The 18,946-nt window shown below is 47.1% G+C and overlaps 1 protein-coding gene across 9 annotated transcripts in view; it reads left to right on the forward strand.

Annotated features, from left to right (window-relative positions):
- LOC8029575 (transcription factor 12) overlaps positions 1-18,946 on the forward strand; it is a 214,047-nt gene that overhangs the window by 154,542 nt on the left and 40,559 nt on the right. For all 9 annotated transcript variants that reach the window (XM_042290360.1, XM_042290370.1, XM_042290373.1 and 6 more), the window contains 2 exons: positions 14,944-15,031; positions 15,701-15,843. In XM_042290360.1, the coding sequence (XP_042146294.1) occupies positions 14,944-15,031; positions 15,701-15,843 (231 nt within the window). The remainder of the gene's footprint in view (positions 1-14,943; positions 15,032-15,700; positions 15,844-18,946) is intronic.

The raw sequence follows: 18,946 nt of genomic DNA on the forward strand, positions 1-18,946 counted from the left end.
CCCCCCCCCCCCCCCCCCGTTTTCTTTTTCCCTTTCTTTTTTTTTTTTTTTTTGTCTCGTATAGTTTTGTTAGGCTGAGGTTGTTGAGTGGACAATCGTACGCCTTGCTACCTGCGAGATTCTTATTTTGTTGTATAGTGTGCTGCGAGCAAGGGATCGGAGGGCGTGACCGTCGTGGGATTAAACGCGTGGCGATGTCCTCTCGAGGTCGAGTAGAAATCGACGAGTTGGGAACAATGGCGTCAGAACATAGGAGGGGGGGGGGGGCGAACCCCCCCCCCCCCCCCCCCTTGGCAGGGTGAGAGGGAAGACTTTAAGTTGTCCCCCCTCCAGCCCGAGCTTCCTGCCTTCGGCAACGCTTCGACGTATCGTGAGCCTCGAGCGGCGCATGTCTCGGAGTGCTGCCCTTTTTGCTTTCTACCCCGTGCTGCCGATACCGAGAAAAAGAATCGTCGGAAAAGACGAAATACGCGGAAAGATAGAACGTGGTCGTGCGGGATGGTGCCCCGTGAAAATGGAGACAGGGGGAAGCAAGGCCAGAGGTGTGGGTTTGCGCAGAAGCTTACTGGGAAAAAGGTTTCTTGTCAGGGATTTTGGCGAGTCTGGAAACGTCGGGGAGTTTCCACTCCAATGAGCATCGGTCAGTCAAATTGGGCTTTTGCTTTCCCTGGGGAACAGCAAGTGCATACGCCCGTTGGAAAGGGAAAGACCAACAAAACTGATCTCCAAAAGAAGAAAACAAACAAAAAGAAACACCGCGATTCTTGTCAAAAAGCGTCAAAAAAAAAAAAAAAAAACGAATGAGGCGAGGTTGCCTATCTCTTCATTACGGTTCCCTCTGATTCAGGTTGGTCCATCACACCTTAAATGTTACAAAGACGATAACCCATTTTTGATTGCGGTGTTGTGCCCGACCCAAGCGTACACATTGTTTGTGTCCATTCCTTTGTAAGTCAGAACATAAGAACACTACAGATACTTCTTTCCGGTGACATCGAGAAAAGTCCCGGACAATGTTAAAAGAACAAGTAAAGCAACTTAATCATGTAGTGTCCAGTGTTCAGAGTCTCGGGAAAGGTCAAGCTCAAGTGCTTCCCACTCTGGGACAATTGCGGGGAGACCTAAACAAAAGTGACGATATCGTTGCATCATTATCAGCTAGGGTGGCAGCCCCTGAGACGCACCAGACCGTTGTACCGGATGTAAAAGAAGAAATCACTGCACCTACTCAAGCACTGTCAAACGTCAGGCGCTCAAACTTGCTTTTCTATGGGTTATCAGACAAAGAGGGGGAGACCTCTTTGTCTGGGCTCAGTCAGAAAAGCTTGTTCTCGATATCTGCTCTGCGCAACTTGGTTTCTCGTTAGAACCTGGCGTCATTGAACGCGCCCACTGGCTTGGTCGCTTCGGCCCCAATAAAAAAAAAAACGCCCTGTCATTGTAAAGTTTTGCTCAACAAAGCAAAAGGACTCAACCCTGGGGAAGGCTTACAAGTTCAAGGGCACCACGTTTGCCGTTAGCGAAGACTTTTCTCCTGCCGTGCGTGAAGCACGTTGAGGACTCCTACAGTTTTCCAAGTTACGAAATAAACCGTTTAAACTAAAATATAACAAACTTTTAATTGGAACGCAACTTTTTGTTTATGACCCTGGAAGCGAGAGTGTTGTGGAAGACAGGCATTCATAACATGTGTGTGGTCGAGACGCCTCAGTGCCCCCAGATTAAAAAAAAAAAAAGAAAAAAGTTCTTTTTCTGTACTTTACACTAACATAAGAAGTATACTGCCAAAGCGTGAAGACCTTCATTTATTAACTGAGTCTTGTGTGGCCGACTTTGCTTTCCTAACGGAAACATGGCTAAGACCTGACGTAAAGGACTTTGAAGTGTTTCCCATGACTTTTAATTACAATATTTATAGGTGTGATAGGGAGCTCCGGCGTGGGGGTGGAGTACTAATTGCAGTACGGAATCATATTGTAGTTTCTTTTGTTCAAATCCTCTAGCACACACCAATCCTTGGTGTGTGCTATTGACCGCCCGACTTTGTTAATGTTTTCTTTTTTTTTTTTTTTTCTATAAGCTTCACGACGCACTCTTTCATTTTCAACCAATCCCTAAACGCATCATGCATTCTCTTAGGCCACTTCAATTGTCCTGACATTATTTGTGATATTCTTTCATTCTTGAATCACATTTCAGGTGAACTTATAGACACAGGTCTTACATTTAATCTATCACATAAGATTACTCAACCTACCAGATCCACCCAAAGAACGAGTCATATTCCATCTGCCCCACTACTGACACTACACTTGTTAAAAATATAGCATACCACCCACCCATTAGTGACAATGACGTAATTCATTTCAACATTGAATTTGAGACTCAGCGGAAATCACCATATTGTAAAACCATTAAAGACTATAATAAAGCTAATTACTCTGCAATTAACGATGAGCCTGAAATATTTTTGATAGTTTTCAGTGTGGCTATATGAGCAGGACAGTCGATGAAAACTGGATCCTCCTCAGAAATAAACGGGCACACCTTGCCGGCGCCTTGCCGAATCCCTGGTTCACAAAAACACTTAACCAACTTAACAAAAAAAAGAAAAGACTATTTAGCCGTGCCAAACAACTGACTACCGATCTCGCTTGGAATCAGTACAGTGATACTGCTCAAATTTACAAGGAATCCATTACAGAGGTGAAGGCAAAATTCTTTAACATTGACTTAGTTAACATTCTTCGCAATAAACCTAAAAAGTTTTGGGAGGTAATTTATCCAAAAACGTCTAAACCTGTACAACTAATGAGCGATGGTCGGTTGCCATTATCGGATATAGAAAGCGCCAACAGTCTTAACCACTATTTCACCCCAGTCTTTACTACAGATAACCACAGTAGCGCGCCTCATCTTAAAAACGCATATCACACTCCCATGACTGTCATTGAAATAACGTATTCAGGTATAAGCTCTGTAGAAAGGTTACAGTTGTCTTCCAATTCTGGGGACGACACAATCAACTCCAAATTACTGAAAAACATTAAATTACACTCAGCTCGTTTTCTGTTAATTATCTTCCAACAATCTTTGTCGTCCGGCGAGCTTCCTACAGATTGGAAAGTTGGCAGAGTGGTTCCAATACACAAATCGGGGGATCAAACTTTACCATGAAATTATCGCCCTATATCTCTAACCAGTGTCCCGTGCAAGCTACTTGAGCACATAATATATTCAAATGTTATGAAGCATTTCGAAAATAACCTCATCCTTTTTTCAAACCAGCAGGGGTTCAAACAATCATACTCTTGCGAAACACAACAAGTACCACTTGTTCATGAAATACACAGTAACATCGATAATAACCTACAGACATATAATACACGTGCTGTTTAATGCTAACCGCTCTCTTGGCTATCTTCGACGGAATCTAAAACTAGCACCATCATCAGTGAAACAACTAGCCTACACTACACTCGTAAGATCGCAACTTGAATACGCGTCATCCATTCATTGATTTTTTATAAAGCAATCGATAAGGTATCCCATAGTTTACTCATGCTCAAGCTAAATCAACTTCACATTCATCCACTCGTTAACATCATGAATAGAACAATGTTTAACCAATCGTACTCAGCATACTGTGGTTGACAACCAGTCGTCAGCTTGTTCTCCTGTATCATCCGGAGTCCCCCTGGGCAGTGTTCTCGGACCTCTGCTTTTTTTAACATTTGTAAATGACCTACCAGATCGCATAACATCCTGTATTCGACTTTTTGCTGATGACTGCGTAATTTACCGATCTGTATCTAACCTGAACGATAACATAACCCTACAAGCTGACCTTAACCTAATAGCCGACTGGTGTAAACAGTGGAAAATGACAATTGACTTTTCTAAAACAAATCTCGTTTCCTTCACGCGTGCTCATAGTCTTCTCTCTTTTACTTACACCATGTGCAGCCAGGTAATTACGAAGTGTCCATCATACAAATATCTTGGCGTTCACTTCTCTGACGATCTCTCACGAAACACGCATATAATACACGTGCTGTCTAATGCTAACCGCTCTCTTGGCTATCTTCGACGGAATCTAAAACTAGCACCATCATCAGTGAAACAACTAGCCTACACTACAATCGTAAGATCGCAACTTGAATACACGTCATCCATCTGGTCCCCTTGGCAACATTCATTGATAACAAAACCTAGAGGAACTTCAAAATCGCGCAATCAGATCAATGTTTTTCGGATAACTCACGAGACATCAGCATCACTTCTTTACGAGTGAAAGCTAACCTTGATCTGCTCTCATTTTGAAGAAAATTATAACGCCTGTCTCTTTTTCACGAGATTTACTATCATAACCATGACATCAGAACTTCACTATTATCCCTAGCCACTCGCATATTTCCTCGCATTGATAACGTCTGTTAAATTCGTCCAATTATCGCCTCGTCAGTTTCGTTTCTTAACTCCACCTTGCCATTACTATAACAGACTAGAATAGCCTGCCTAACAGCATCGTGACCCATACTGGTCATAACACATTCATATCCCAACTGACCATCCATCTGCAGTTGCACTATTAGCAAAGTCATTTCGTGTTTATAGAAATGTTTTTATTTGTGTATTTGTCTGTTTAATCAGCTGTTTTTCCTAGAGATGTTTTGAGTGTTTATTTTTTTTTTCCCTGTTTTTGTTGCTTTAACAATGTTCTCCAGCATGTAACCCACTTTTTGTTTCTTCCTTGATATAAGGTTTTTCAGCGAGTACCCCCCACCTTGTGTAATGCCCGTAAGGGCCTTCAAGGTTTAATAAATGATGATGATGATGGTGATGATTCTTGCAGTGAAACAAAAGAAAAGTTGTTGAGTCGCTTTCATTAAACTTCAAAAATACGCTCTTTGCCTTCATTAAACTTTACAAATATTTTGGCAACATAGGTTCGTTTGTCATCAACCCCGATTCTTGGGAACGTGCCGTTTAACCAGGTGTTTTGTGTGGGTTCACTGCGGCATTTTGCATTGTGGAAATATACTGTCATTACTTTAATCTACTCTTCAAAACACAAATTTGACCAATGGTTTCTTAAAAACAAAAAGCATATATTGAGCCAAAAATATCAAAGAACATACTGTCAAGGTCGGGTGATCGTGTGCTTGGTCACTCTCCTGCGGGCCGTCAAATATACCGGATGAAATTTGCTCTTCATACACGTCGTGTTCCCCTAGAAGTCGGTCATGAAATTTCGATAAAATAGTCGGGCAAAACCTGTAAATGCCATGTAATTTGATTACGTCATTTTTGGTAAATAGACCTACAAGGGAATTTCCCTGAGATAACTTTAATCCAAACTTGCAAAGCGCTTGATGCACGCTAATGGGTTTGTGATCGCGTAAACACTTAATCGTCTTATCGGTGGTTGGTCGGCGGCGAGCGCGGCGGTTCCGTTCGATCTGGGACGAACCAGGATCCGCAGCATTGTTGGACGATAACGCCACCCACGGAGCCGGGGGAAAATCAAAACGTGTTAGGAGCTACCGCTGTCTGCTTCGCTCGATCGACGAAGCCAATTAACCGCTCCAGGCCGAAACAGTTATTTAACGGCGGGGCGTTAACAGGAGAGGCGCTACAGAGCCCATTGAAAAACAGGAAAGAAGTGTGGATGGAGGCACACCACAGCCGCGGTAGTGGCGAACGATCAGAGACCAGAATGGAGCAAAGGAAATAAAAAAAGTCTATCGAGAAAGTATTTAAAAAAAAAAAAAATTAGAAAGCGTGAAGGTTTTCAATGGAAGTTGGCAAAGAGCGCACATTGGAAAATATCTCCCCTTGGGCGACAGGGATGAGGATGGAAATAGGGATTGAATCAAAGCAGTCGCTGTCGTTTCTTTCTTCGCTTTCTTTGTTTTGGGGGGAGGGGAGGAGGAGCGAAAGCTTTTTTTAGTTCTTTTACGTTTCGGTCTTGAGTTCAGCGGCCACTTCTTGGAGGCTCCAGTTAGTTTCTACAATGTTCAACGCTATGCGTTGGGTCGCTGTGTGTTGGACCTTCTGGTTGTTTTTTTAGCCGGGAGAAACGATTGGAATTGGGTGCGCTTTTGAACTTGTTTTTGCATTTCATGATCCCGTTTACAAATGACGCAATGAATATTGATGCACCTAATGCACTAATCCAGCAAAACAGTCTCACAACAACTGATGCAACGGATGTTGCCGAAGAATGAAATGTTATGGGCCATCAACGTGAAAGGGATGCTGAACCGAAAGTTTTATTTCGTAAAATAAGGCCGCTGAAGCGTTGAACGGGACTCTACGAACTCCAAGACCTCACTGATGCATGGATATTTTAAACGGACGGCCGTATTTTTGGAAAAGGACGCGATCAAGCGAGAGCTATGACGTCACGATCCTCCTGGAACAGTTGGGGATGAGGGGAAGCGGCCTTGCTTCTCTCCTCCTCGCTTCTGTTTACCAGCTTGAGGCTTGCTTGAGGGGACGAAGCGAATAGGAGAGGGAATGGAGAATCGTGACGTCGCATGTCTCGTTGGCCGTGTTCAATCGCGTACTTTTCCAAAGAAATACGGCCCTCCGTTAGAAATATCGCTGTATGAGTGGTGTTTTGGGGTTTTGCAGCGTTCTGCCTATCGCTAAAGCCTTGTTTTCTGAGCTCCAATCTTGGGTTCAGTATCTCTTTATAGACCTTTTCTGCAAGTGCGCCGCCATCTTGAATTGACGTCACTTCCAGTATGGGCGAAAACATTGTTTTGCCTTTGCCACGCCAATAGAAGGCATTTAAGATATAAGCGTAACCGTCACACTTTCTCGTTATGCCTCCCCTTTATTTTTTTTACTATTTGCAGGTTGAAACGTTTTAGTATTTTTTCGTCGCCCATACCGGATACGCCTATTAGGTTGCTGGGGACGAGAGTACACAGAAAAGGTCTATACCTAGAAAAGACCAGCGTCCTTTCTTTGTCTTTTTTTTTTCTCACTTGAAGGAGTACTTTTACTGTAACCCCCTCTATAATATTTCCTTTTCACAGGCAAACAGTGCAGTGATGTGAGTTTAAATGTTCCGTCTCCTGTCGCGAAGCTGCGAATTTGAAAATGCTACAACCAAAAGGCGTTTCTTTACGTCTGAAGCAGTGATCCCATTTCGACGACAGGATTGGGGTGGTCGGCTCGTTTTCAATCACGCCAGCGATACCCGAGCCTCCACAAAGTCGTCCCGCGGAGGATTACAGCCCCGGCGTACGTACGGTCAGTCCCCGAGAGGGAGAAAAGCCCCCGAGATTGAGCGGCGAGAAGAGCGAAGGCTTTTTCCCTAAACCCAGGAGGAAAAAAAAAATGTCTAGCCCCGGCTTTCCCTAATCCCTGACTCTGCGACAACCGCCGAGAAGGGACGTCCGCCCCTCCGGATGGATGGATGGATGAATACGGCTGAGCCCTTTGGATCCCTCCTTCCCAATCAGCGCTTCGTCGGGGGTTCCGCACACTCTTCTCGGACGAAATCCACCGCGAAGATGACAACGAGTTCGCGCCTCTTCGTAGGGAAAAAGAAAAATGGGGAGGTCCTTTTCCCCGTGGCGCCTCCGTGTGGGGAAGCCAGGCGGGGGCTGGAGGCGCGTTGCGACGACGACGAAAACAAGAGGTCTCCCGGCTGTTTGTCTTCGCGTTTCCGTTTTTCCAATCTGGCGGCGCGCATAGTCGGGGTCTCCTCGGTGGCTGGGAGTGGCCGCCGCCGGGGCTTTCTTCGATCTGGGTCTGTGTCTGGATGCGAAGGAAGCGGGAGGAGCGGGACGACTCCTTCCTCGGGAGAGGGAAAGGGCTCCCCGTACTTCGCGCCGCGCACCGAATTGGAAATCGAATCTGTTCGCGTGCTTCGGGAAGTGGGGGGGGGACGGGAGAGGTGGGAAATGGCCCGGCGCCCGCGGGTATTTCGGTCGGCGCTCGGTCGCCCTTTTCTCGCTGGATCGAGCAGGCCGGCCGAGTCGGCGGCTCACTGGGTCGCCTTTGGCTTTGCACGCTGGTCGCTTTGGCTCGCTGCCTCCTTTCTGGCTTCTCCGGGTCGCCGCCGTTTTGGCAGGGGGGTCGAGGCGGGTTGCGACGATTGGTCGGCCGTGACGGGGTGGATGTCGCAACGGGAAGTGTATGTCTGTGTGCGTAAGGGGGGGATTGGCTGCATTCACTAATGCTGTAGTAAGTTTGCGATCTGGGCATTGAAGATTTTGTGATGAAAGACTGCATCCGTGGCCGTTTTAGGTGTCCCTGTGCCTAGGGTTCCTCACACTCGCGCGCTCGAACGATTTCTGTCGGTTAGTTTCTGTGCTACCTCGGATATTTTGAAGTGCCATCGTCTTATTTTGCCGAGTCGCGGGGGGTGGCAGTTTTGATTGAGCGGGGAGGCTTTGTATCCACTGCACTCCTCGAAGGAAGATCGGTGGGCGAGTGAGCTAGGGCACACCAGCTCGGAGCACGTGGAGCGAAAGCTCGCGCTGCAGAACCCAGGGATCCTGGGCTGAATCCCCACCCGTGCCCGTTTCGATCTCGATGAGCATCGTATCGGCGTGCGGTCCTGTATCACTACTGCGTGGTGCACGTTAAAGACCCCAGGCTAGCGATTGTACCGCACTGGCCAAATGGCTCATCTACAGCAAGTGACTCGTCGCAACTTTCAAATGGCTGACCGACTACACGCTGTCTAAATTTGTTACAGCCAGAGCTGCGCGTTCATCCCCGTAGCACCGGCTTTCCTGCACGGGCCTGGTTTCTGCTCGTCACGTGACTAAATTTGACGAATAGCGGCAACGCGCACGCGGCACGTTTGTTCACGTTTTTTTTTTTTTTTTTGGAAAACAGGAAAGGAGGAGGCAAAAGGCGGGGGAACGTACGCCGAGCCGCGTGCAATGTCGGCGAAGCGGCCGTATCAGCGGCTTTCCTGCTCGCCACTTCGATTTTGTGCCTGGCGTGATCGCATCTCGGCGAATAGTGGCGTGGCGACAAGTGGAAAAGAGACGCGCAACTCCCTCTACCGCTGGGAGCCTCTAGAGAGGAACTCTAGTTGTGAGCACACAACAGAACGTTCTGTTTGTGCTCCTACGAGGCTCGATCCGGTGACTCGAGCCCCCAGTGGCGTTTGGCGGCGCGGGCCCTTCTGACGCGGCAAAACGAAATCCATTACGGTCGTGGTAACAGCGCTCTCGTAAAGCGGCGGCGTCGGTGCCTGTCCCAACGAGCTCCCCCGGTTTTAATTCTCGGCTGCCGCATTAGTTGAGCCACTTTCGCCGGCGACGTCTCTGGAGCGCCGCCGCCAAATCGCGTTTCGGCTGTGCGCCGCTCGCTCCTCCGTATATAATCCTAATAATAATCTCCCGCCCGCTCCTCCCTTTTTTTGATTTCTCGGAGTGGTGTTACTTGGCCAAGGCGCCGGGGCGGACGTTTTATTGGCCGCGGGGAGCGTTTGGCGGTGGCGGAGGGAAGGGGCGCGATAGATGAATCCATTACCGTGCTCTCGCTCGACTCACTGTGCGCGGGAGGGAGAACGCTCCCTCGGCGGCCGGAGAGAGAGAGCTCCATTATTGCTGCCTCCCCTCCAAACTTCGTCGTTATCATTTTGTTTTGGACTCCTCCTTTGCCGCTCTTTTGTTTTGGCTCCGCTTTCTTTTGTCGGTGTCGTGATGCGTTGGCCGATTTTCTCTTCTCGCGCTCTTTGTTCTCTCTGCGATGATTTGTTTTTTCTTCTTAAACTTCCGGCGGTTTTTGTTGTTTGCGTGTGTGTCCGTAGTGGTTCTGTTCGGCTGGCTTCGACTGCCGCCTGCTCGTATGTTGCTTTTTTTTTTTTTTTTTTTTTTGGCTGAGCGTTTTTCTTTGCTTGGAGGGATCGCTTTTCTCTTTCCCGTCGGCTTGTTGTAGTAACGGCAGTTTCGCGAGCCGCTTTCTGTCTTCATCTTCTTTTCTTTCTTAGTGAATATCGTTCCATTCTCTCGTCTCATGTTATTTGCGGCTTTTTTTTTTCTCTCTTTCGTTGTTTTGCGTTCTTTTTTTTATCGAGGATTTCTTTTCAATTTGTGGCTTTTATTGTACTAATTCGTTTTGTCCTCCTTTTTGCGGCCGTTTTTTGTGTCGTGGCTTGCGTTTTTCGCGGCGGTTACGCCGTTACGCAGCGTGTGAGGGAAAGATCTCCCGACTTTCCTAGCGGCACCTCACTCGTCTCGAAAGGTTCCGCGTCTTTTCCTCTTTTCACCGGTGTTGTCCTTTCGTTTGTTGACCAGCTAGTTTCTGGAGTCTACGTCATTTGTTGCTTCATATAGAGCAGGAATGGCCAGGCTGACCCGGCCTAAGAGCCGCATACGGAACCACGATACTTCTAAGAGCCGCGGGGGGGGGGGGGGGGGGGGGGGGGGGGGTCGAATTAAAATTTTGTTTAGCGTCTGACTGTACGTATGAGTGCACAAGGCTGTACAAATGTACGTATGGAGGCACAAGGCTGCCAAACCGCGAGCCGTACTTTCTTCTGCCTGAAATCCCTTCTTTTTTTCCTGGGGAAACGCAGAAAGGGGCGGGAAAGGGGGGGGGGGGGGGGGGGGGGGCTGATATAGAGTATAAGAATGACCACAAGCGCAGCTTTGCGAGGTGTAGATTTTACGCGCACGAGATTTTGTCTCGCATTTCGGATAATTATCGTATCGCTACGGTTGTAGTGCAGTGATGTGATGGCTGCGCCAAAGCGCTTTCCCTCCTGCATTTGGCCAAAATGTGAGGAATTTACGTCAACATTGTGCCAAATCTGGTTTTCACTTTGTTCATAGGGAGTTTTAGAATAACGTACGCAATTTTAAGCGCACGCTACGCAAAAGTTTTAGAATAGCGTTTCTCCGCAGCGACGAGAAAAGTCCAAGCATCTCGCGCTTGCAACGCTACCAAGGTACAGTCACAATTTTTATTTCGCACACGAAATGCTGTAACCCGAGAAGCAAGAAACGTGTTTTGTGGTCCAGAGTAGCACTTTAGGTTTGGTTAAACATGAGAATGGGACGCAACCGTTCGTATCTGCCTGCGTCGCCTCGGCTAGAGAGGTCTCGTGTACTGGGGCGGCGGAGAAAAGCTCACCGGAGAAAAGCTCACCGCAAAACCGGCAGATGCGGAGAAAAGCTCACCGATTTTTTTTTAACTATGTCCTCTTTCTTGTAATATTCTTGAAGGTCATTGGGCATATTTGCTAATTCCTCGGAAATTAGTAATCACCCATTGTGTATATTAATGAAGCCGCAAAAATGATATCAGAACATTGTACACCGGTAAAACAGACAACAATTTACTGACAACTGAGGGTGCGCCGTCGGTAGCTCTGTCAAATAAAGGGGTTTGTTCTTTGTGAGCTAATATGAATAGCGGTGTGTGAACCATTTCAGCTCCAAACATTCTGTAGTGCCTAATAGTTAAGTAGGTATTTGTTCATGCAGTCGGTGTCGGCTACGTTGTTTTCTTTCTGTTAATTTCACTAAGAAAACTTTAGTCGCGAGAACAGCTTCGTCCTGTCGTGTTTTTTGTCTTCACTCGGGCGTCGTCGTTTGAGCGGTTTTCATCATGTATAACGTTCACCAACTCGCCCTATTCGCTACTTTACAGAAGACTATTTCTTATATAGGTCACGAGTAACGACGGTGCCAGTGTGCAGGTCTGAAAGTCATGAGTGGCTCACCTTCGAAGGGCACTATCACACAAAGGCAACGTGCGGAAACACCAGCACGAACGGCTAGAAAACGTTCATGTCCGTGGAAAAAATAAGCCTCGATATCCTACTAACTGTTTTATCCTGTTTTCAAAGGTTAATAAAAACTTCAAAGAGAATTTCAGGCATCGCGTTGTTGCGCATGCACTTTCGGATTTTCGGTGTTTACAGTTTTGATTTTTAGGTTTTAGGGAGACCTAAGTTTTCGAACTCTTTCATGTCACTCAAGTTCATAAAATTTTCAGTTAGGCTTTAGTTGCCTAGGGAGTAAGCCGAAGAAAACACTGGCCCGCCATTATTAATTTGGGAGCAATATACTTAATAAGCTTGGCAAATAATACAAAAAAGGTCATTTTCTTTTTGACAAACCTGACGCACTTTAGTGATAATAAATTGATATATGTTACGCATGATCCAACAGCCTCCATAAAAAATAAGAAAAAAAAATTGGTGAGCTTTTCTCCGCATCCGCCGGTTTTGCGGTGAGCTTTTCTCCGGTGAGCTTATCTCCGGTGAGCTTTTCTCCGGTGAACTTTTCCCCGGTGAGCTTTGCTCCGGGATTCCGTGTACTGACCCTCGCACACGGCGCCTTCGCCGAGAAATGTTCGCGCGTCGCATGCATCAAGTTGCCGGTGATCGTTGCCCACCGGACTGGAGTTTTCCAAACCGAGTGCAGTATCGTCCCGTATTGAAAATCGCAGTCGCGAGGATGTCGCCGACGTTGCGCTCACGACGCCGCCAAAGCGGCCGCAGACATGGTCCTGGGAGCCGCCATTTTTTAACTCTGCTCGTCTTGGCTTTAGCCAACTTCTCATCACGAATCCTTCTTGTAGGAGAGTAAAGACTGCGTACACACGTATTTCCGAAAAAAAAAAAGCGCACACGCAAAGCGGAAAACGTGGTTAGCGTTAGGCGCATGCGTAGTGGCCACGACGCTATTTTTTTGCGTACGCAAAGCTTTACCGTGCGCTATTCTAAAACTGCCGAAATGGGGAGTTTTCGTAGATCGTTTTCACCGTCCCGCAACGCTTTCCGCAACCCGCTACGATAGCCGGAATCTAGAGTCAAGGCCATCGGCGCGCCGGCGCAGCAGCGGCTTCGTTGCTGAGGTCTCTATCACAGGGGGCAACGCGGTCTACGAGAACTCCCCTATACTGAAAATTATTTCTCTTATCACAAAGCCCAGCCTATAAAATGTCATTGATGTTCACAATCAAATGGCAAAAGCTTTGTTTCTCTCTGAACCAAGAACTGCAGATTTATTACAGCATCTACAACTTCAAGAAAACATCAGTTTGGGTGCTCGAAATTATTATGTTCTAACATTATTGCAGTGGAATATACTGCTTGGTTTGCGTTTGGTTTTGTACCTAAATTAACCATGCAGAGCAGTTCGTACTGCCCTTCATTAATGATCATCTCGTTGCCGTGTCTTATGCTTATACGTACAGTCAAACTGCTAGCTGGGCAATCAAACCTGTCACGCTATTGATAAAGTTGAAGCCTGGGCGAGTTGGTATGACATACTTAATAGGTTAAAACAGCGCAAAAAACGATGGACAGGGTAAAGAAGGACACGGACAGCGCTCTGTCCGTGTCCTTTTTTACCCTGTCCGTCGTTTTTTGCGCTGTTTTAACCTTTTAAGTACGCTATTGATGTCATCATAAGGTTGCACAAAATCAGGAAGGCAAAGTGGAAATTACGTAACTCGCACTGGGACTCTAATCTGGACACTTGACGATAAAGTTGGCGAGGAATACGACCGCCGTGATTGGCCGGCGTCGAATTCAAACGCGGCTCCAGCCAATCACAGCCGCCGGATTCCTCGCAGACTTTTTCGCCTAGTGTCCGGATTAGAGTCCTTGTACTTTTTGCTGTTCCGAAGTGTACTTTTCGCTGCTTCAAAAGGTGCTCCAAAATTACTCGGGCCAATCACATTACTGTGTAATGCTTTTCTTCTTTTATTTTTTTCAGTGTAGAAATAGGTCTCAGCGAATTTTCGCCAGACGAAATAAAGACGAAGAAAATCGAAGTGTTCACGCTCGCACAAAGAAGCCGGCGCTTGGGTTTGAAACCCCGACTCGAAGATCGTAAAATTGAGCAACCAAAAATACTCCCGCCCCATCCCCCCCCCCCCCCTTTTTTTTTTTTTTTTTTTTTTTTTTTTTTTTTTACGGTTTGTTTATGAAGCGTTGACCCTCCCCGAATTTCTCGAGCGGCGGGGCCCCCATTACTCGTTCGCCTCGTGCTCACCGGGTTTTGAGTTCTGGTGTCGTGCTTGGTCTTCTGCTTCGTCGCACGGCTGACTGTCTCTCTTTCTCTCCCTCTCACTACACAAACACACACACAAAAAAAAAATAAAAGGCACGACTGTCTGTCTGTACCCAGCACGTCTGTGTATAATAACCTAGTACGCGCGAAAAAAAGTGGTGAAGCTGCCGCCGAAACAGGCGTTTGTGTATTTTCCTAAGCGCCCAACAGCGCGGGAGCAGTGCGAGGGACGACGCTATCTCTGTCAGGGAATCGCGCTCGCCGCCTCGTCCCGAGATTTGTTCGCGACGTGTTTTCATTCGTTCGCGCCTTTGATTCCCTCGCTGGATTTGCACGCTCGCGGCAAGACGGTGCTTTTGACATGCGCGAGACGGGACGGATTATGCGCCTAATCCACGCTCTTTGGAGAATTTAGTTTCTCCCGTTTGTTTTCTTCATTTCGGAATTAATCCCCCCCCTTGGATGCGGCATTTTGTTTCTGCTTGGTGTCTTAGAGTTCCAGTCGTCATTTTTTTTCGGCGGAAGTACACAGAGCATTTGTCGTGCTCTACAAGCCCGGCTGTAGATTGTAGGTTGAAAAATTGCTCTGTCTATACATATATATTCTAGTTTAATCGTAATTATTTACTATCATGGTGCCTAACACTTGCCTAATTGTTTTAGTGCTCTCAATTTTGGAGCACCTGTTCAGTGGTTCGTTGTAGTTTATTCAATTTGATTCAGACGAGATTGATATATCTACGTCAACCAGTGCGTGAACCGTGGGTGCGAATGCGGCATCACATGGCATCCCAGGTTCTAAAGTGGCGTGGGTGAGAGGTGTGTGTTTTCAGAGATGGCAACTTTGGGATCAGTGCACTTTTGCTTGTAGTGATAGCAGTGTCTGCCAACCCTTGTGGCTCATGTATGTCTCTTTTCTCTCTCGTTTCTGCAGCCCTACGGGTCAGAAGGGTTTGACCAGGACTCCCCAAGGTACTCTTCGCCCAAGCCACCGGGCCTTTATGGGGAGTCTTATTATATCGGTGAGTTACCTTTAGCCATGCTTTTGGCAGCCCGAGGTTAATGTTGCCAGACGGAGCCAAAGTTTCGGTTTCAATTTCTGCTCATGTTTGAAGTAAGAGTTAACAATATATTTCATTTTTTGCGAAGCAAATGATGTAGTGCTTTTTAATCTGAAATCATTTTTATCCCGAAATTTTTGGAATTGAGCGGAGTTGCCCTTTAAGGCCAGGCATCTTCTTTGCTTGTTGGTTGCTTGTCATGCGTGCATTTCTGTGCGAAGAAGACAATGGTGAGCAGAAAGGCGGACGCTTGCAGACGATCCATGCTTCTGTCTCCTCCTCAGAGCTTGCATTGCAAATGCGGCCCATAAACCACGTGACCCCCGACCAACACCTCCCAAATATCAGGGCCCTAGTGCTGAGTTTTCAGCGTTGCCTGAAGAATGCAGGGCACGGATTGGACATGCGGGCTGTGTCAGCATTCCCCAGGCTCGTGTCCTTGCTGTCCAAGCCTGGAGCCAAGCCTCGGCTGAACGCTGACACAGAAAATTCAGCACTACAGTCTCATAATCTAGGGGCTGTTGCCCCAGTCGAGCTCTCGGATCTAGGCACACCGGATGCCATCAGCAGACGTCCGTCATTGTCTGCAAACGGAGCACGGCCGCTGAGCGTGCTGCCGCATCCTTGCAGACGGGGGCCATGGTGGGGGCGACCCTTGGTCCTCGAGCCAGAGCCTGCAGCCTTCTTCGTACTCGTACTTGGGCAACCAGGCCTCTCATCTGCCCTCCACCTCGTCTGCCTTCTCTTCCATGCACCTCCCTCCCGAAGCTATGGTGAGTCGCCGCCTCAGACGTTGCCAAGTTGAGTTACAGGAGAGAGAGAGAGAGATATCGATCCAGCTGGATGATGATGGGAGGCTGGTTCTATCATAATTTCCTGGTACTATTTGCACTTGATACATTGACAAGTTGATGACTATGGGTTGCCCATCACGGGTCAATCTGTTCTAGTTTATAGGGAAATGGGTACATAATGGGTACTTCGGCACCTGCATCTTTATATGACAAATGAAATTAGTGCTGCACTCAGGAGCTTGCCTTACTTACTAAGCAGCCTCAAGACTTCCAAAATCATAGCAATGGCAGACTTTCTTATTTTTGCTCAGAACGTTGTCAAGATGATTTAAAACATCATAGAAATGCATCTCTTGTGGAAAGAGGTCTTTTTACAAGGAATGACTAATGAAGGCAGGACTAACAAGGAGGTTATTATACACTGAAAACAAGGATTTAATGTAAATGAGGTTTATGAACTGCCGTGATTCTTGCTAGAATAGCCTTCTTGTATATTTGCGAGCATTAGTAAGATGGGCATTTATGCGAACATGATTCACATTTGCTTCCATAAAGGGCTGTGGCAAAACATGCCTGCCAACTTCCAGCCTCTTTAAGCATAGTAGTAGTGCCCTAAATGGCCACCTGTTTACTGACCAGACCCAAGAGATTGGGGGTCAGAACAACAAAAACAGTAATGCTTTACTTTCCTCTCGAAGAAATACCACACTTTAAATTTTATACACCAACCCAACTCTCCTACGTCCTGCTACAACAATGACACTTTGGGTGAACTTCTGGTTCAGGGTGAGGGCAAGGAACGTGTTGCCGGCTGGAAGTTATTCTTAAGCAAACAAGATATTAAAAAAGAGAAAAATGACGAGTTCAGTCGAGTGATTACAACAAAGTCCATTTTAAGCCCAAGGAAAGTGTTTTTTGGCAATTAGCGGCAACCCTGAGCGTCTCCCGCTTACTCAGTCTTAACATCGCTCAGTGCTCCCGCTCCTTTCTGTGCCTCTGCTACGCTTTTGCCCTGTTCAGCTCAGCGTCATGCTCGCGCCTGAGCTTCATTGCACGAGTCGGAGGTCGTCCAGCCGACCCTCCCGAAGTCGTATAGCGCCCAGGTCGCCTCAACGCTCCAATGGAAGCGCGGCGACCCCTTCCTAGTCATGGACGTTCCTCCATTGTTCGACATAACGCACGATATGCGATAGTGAGATACAGAAATATATATGTACAAAAAACCTTTAGCAATACACTATTAAAGGGTGATAAAATTTAAAGTAGAGAAATAAAAGCTAGATAACTGGGGTTGTAAGGAAAATCGATAGCAAGAAAACCAAAGTGCTGAAGCGGACGATGCGAGCAGGCGAACAGCGGGATGACGAGGCTTACTGATAGCTGGGGCCGTGAGTACAGGAAACTATTAGTAGAGCAAGGTCTGTACAGAATATACTTGAAGCACGCTTTTTTTTTTTTTTTGTAGTAAACATACAAAAACATTGATTTTAGATATCAGTACAATCTTTTATTTCAGTTTGCTTCTCTCGTGTAGATCTCTGCTGACGAGAGTATGCCTTTAGCAGCCGTAAAGGAGGTGGGAACTCAGGTTTATGAAAAGGGCCTTTACGCTGAATGCCATTTGAGTTCCCGTGTGGCACTGCTTAAATGACATTTACACTAAAGGTCCTTTGGCGTAAAGGTCCTTTTAGGTGCCCGTCTGACAGGGGTATAATGTATTGACTGGGCCCGAGTTAGAAATGAACGCTTACGCAGCTCTTGCATCCAATTCCTGCTTCATGTTGCGCTAACATCTAGAATGTATAGATAGGCCTTGAAACATCTGCTTAGGAGCATTTTCAACTTCCTTCATCAGTAAACAGAAGGCCGCCATTAGTACAGCACATGTGCCATTTTTTAAATGATGATAGTGATCAAAGTGGCCAGGCTGAATTCAGCAAAGGGTCGATTGTAGGCCTCTAAAATTTGTGAACTTGAGGTGTGCTCAGGCAAATTGGCCCACCGTAAAAGTAGATACAAGGTGACATTGACCATAGTAACTGGTGGCGGTCGCCCATTTGTTCAGCCTGATTTGCACAACCCATTTCTGCTCACGATTTTCGGTTTCGACGTCAACTACTGCAGTTTTTGTCTATGCTTCTTTTGCAGCTTCGACGACGTCGCAACTGAAAATAGCGAGCGAAATCTTGTCGTGCGAATCGGGCCTTAGCATCCATTTTGTGGCATCTGTGTGCAGTGGGTTGCTAATCAAACAATGCTAGGAAGTTGTACAGTTCCAACACAAAAGAAGTGCACGGCAACTCACGCCGACGACATCACATTCCAGTGGTTTGTCGATGTGGGACGGCGTGGTCGTTTTGCCCACACCCCGTCGCGTATACAGCGACGCCGCTAGGCGCGTGCTGGTGTGTTTGCATGTAAGAGTCGGTGTATGAGTCGCACCTTCATATAAGTCGCACATGGCTATGGGGGAGCTGTGGACCTACGCCACCAAGTTTTGAACTGTCTTCGGACTGCCGGAACGGCAGACCATCGGCGGGTGCTCTGCTGTACTTCCTTTGTCGTAAAGGTCGATGGCGCCTACGTCTTGCACAGTCAAGGCCGTACTTACCAAACAATTACACCGAAATTGCCGCCATCGCTACTCTGGTTCTCGACGAAGTGCGTGAGCATTTAGTGCAGGGATCTACGGTCTGCACACTGTCGTCTTAGAAGAGCAAGTCTATCCTCCTGGGTGTCGGCGGTTTTGTGCAGACGGCATCGTTGCTGCACCTCGGTTTCACATTGTCGCATACATTGTGTATACTGGGAAGGCGAAATCACGTCCCCACACCTCGGTGCCATCGTAAGAGGAGTGCACGTCAGCAGCGGCACGTCAGAAACGTGCGAGAAGAGTTTTCCTCTCATTTAACAGGAAAGTGAGCGTAACAAGCGAAAGAGCACTGTGGGAACCGTGTCGCGGACCCATGAAACCAGCCTGGTCCACACCGGGGCAATAAACGCTGACTCATTTAAAAGTGCATATAAGACGCACCCATGGAAATTAATCCGGTACAGGGGCTGGCAGGCCCTCAAATGTTCA

Source organism: Ixodes scapularis, unplaced genomic scaffold, assembly GCF_016920785.2.
Source record: "Ixodes scapularis isolate PalLabHiFi unplaced genomic scaffold, ASM1692078v2 PGA_scaffold0__279_contigs__length_252992795, whole genome shotgun sequence".
NCBI lineage: Eukaryota > Metazoa > Arthropoda > Arachnida > Ixodida > Ixodidae > Ixodes > Ixodes scapularis.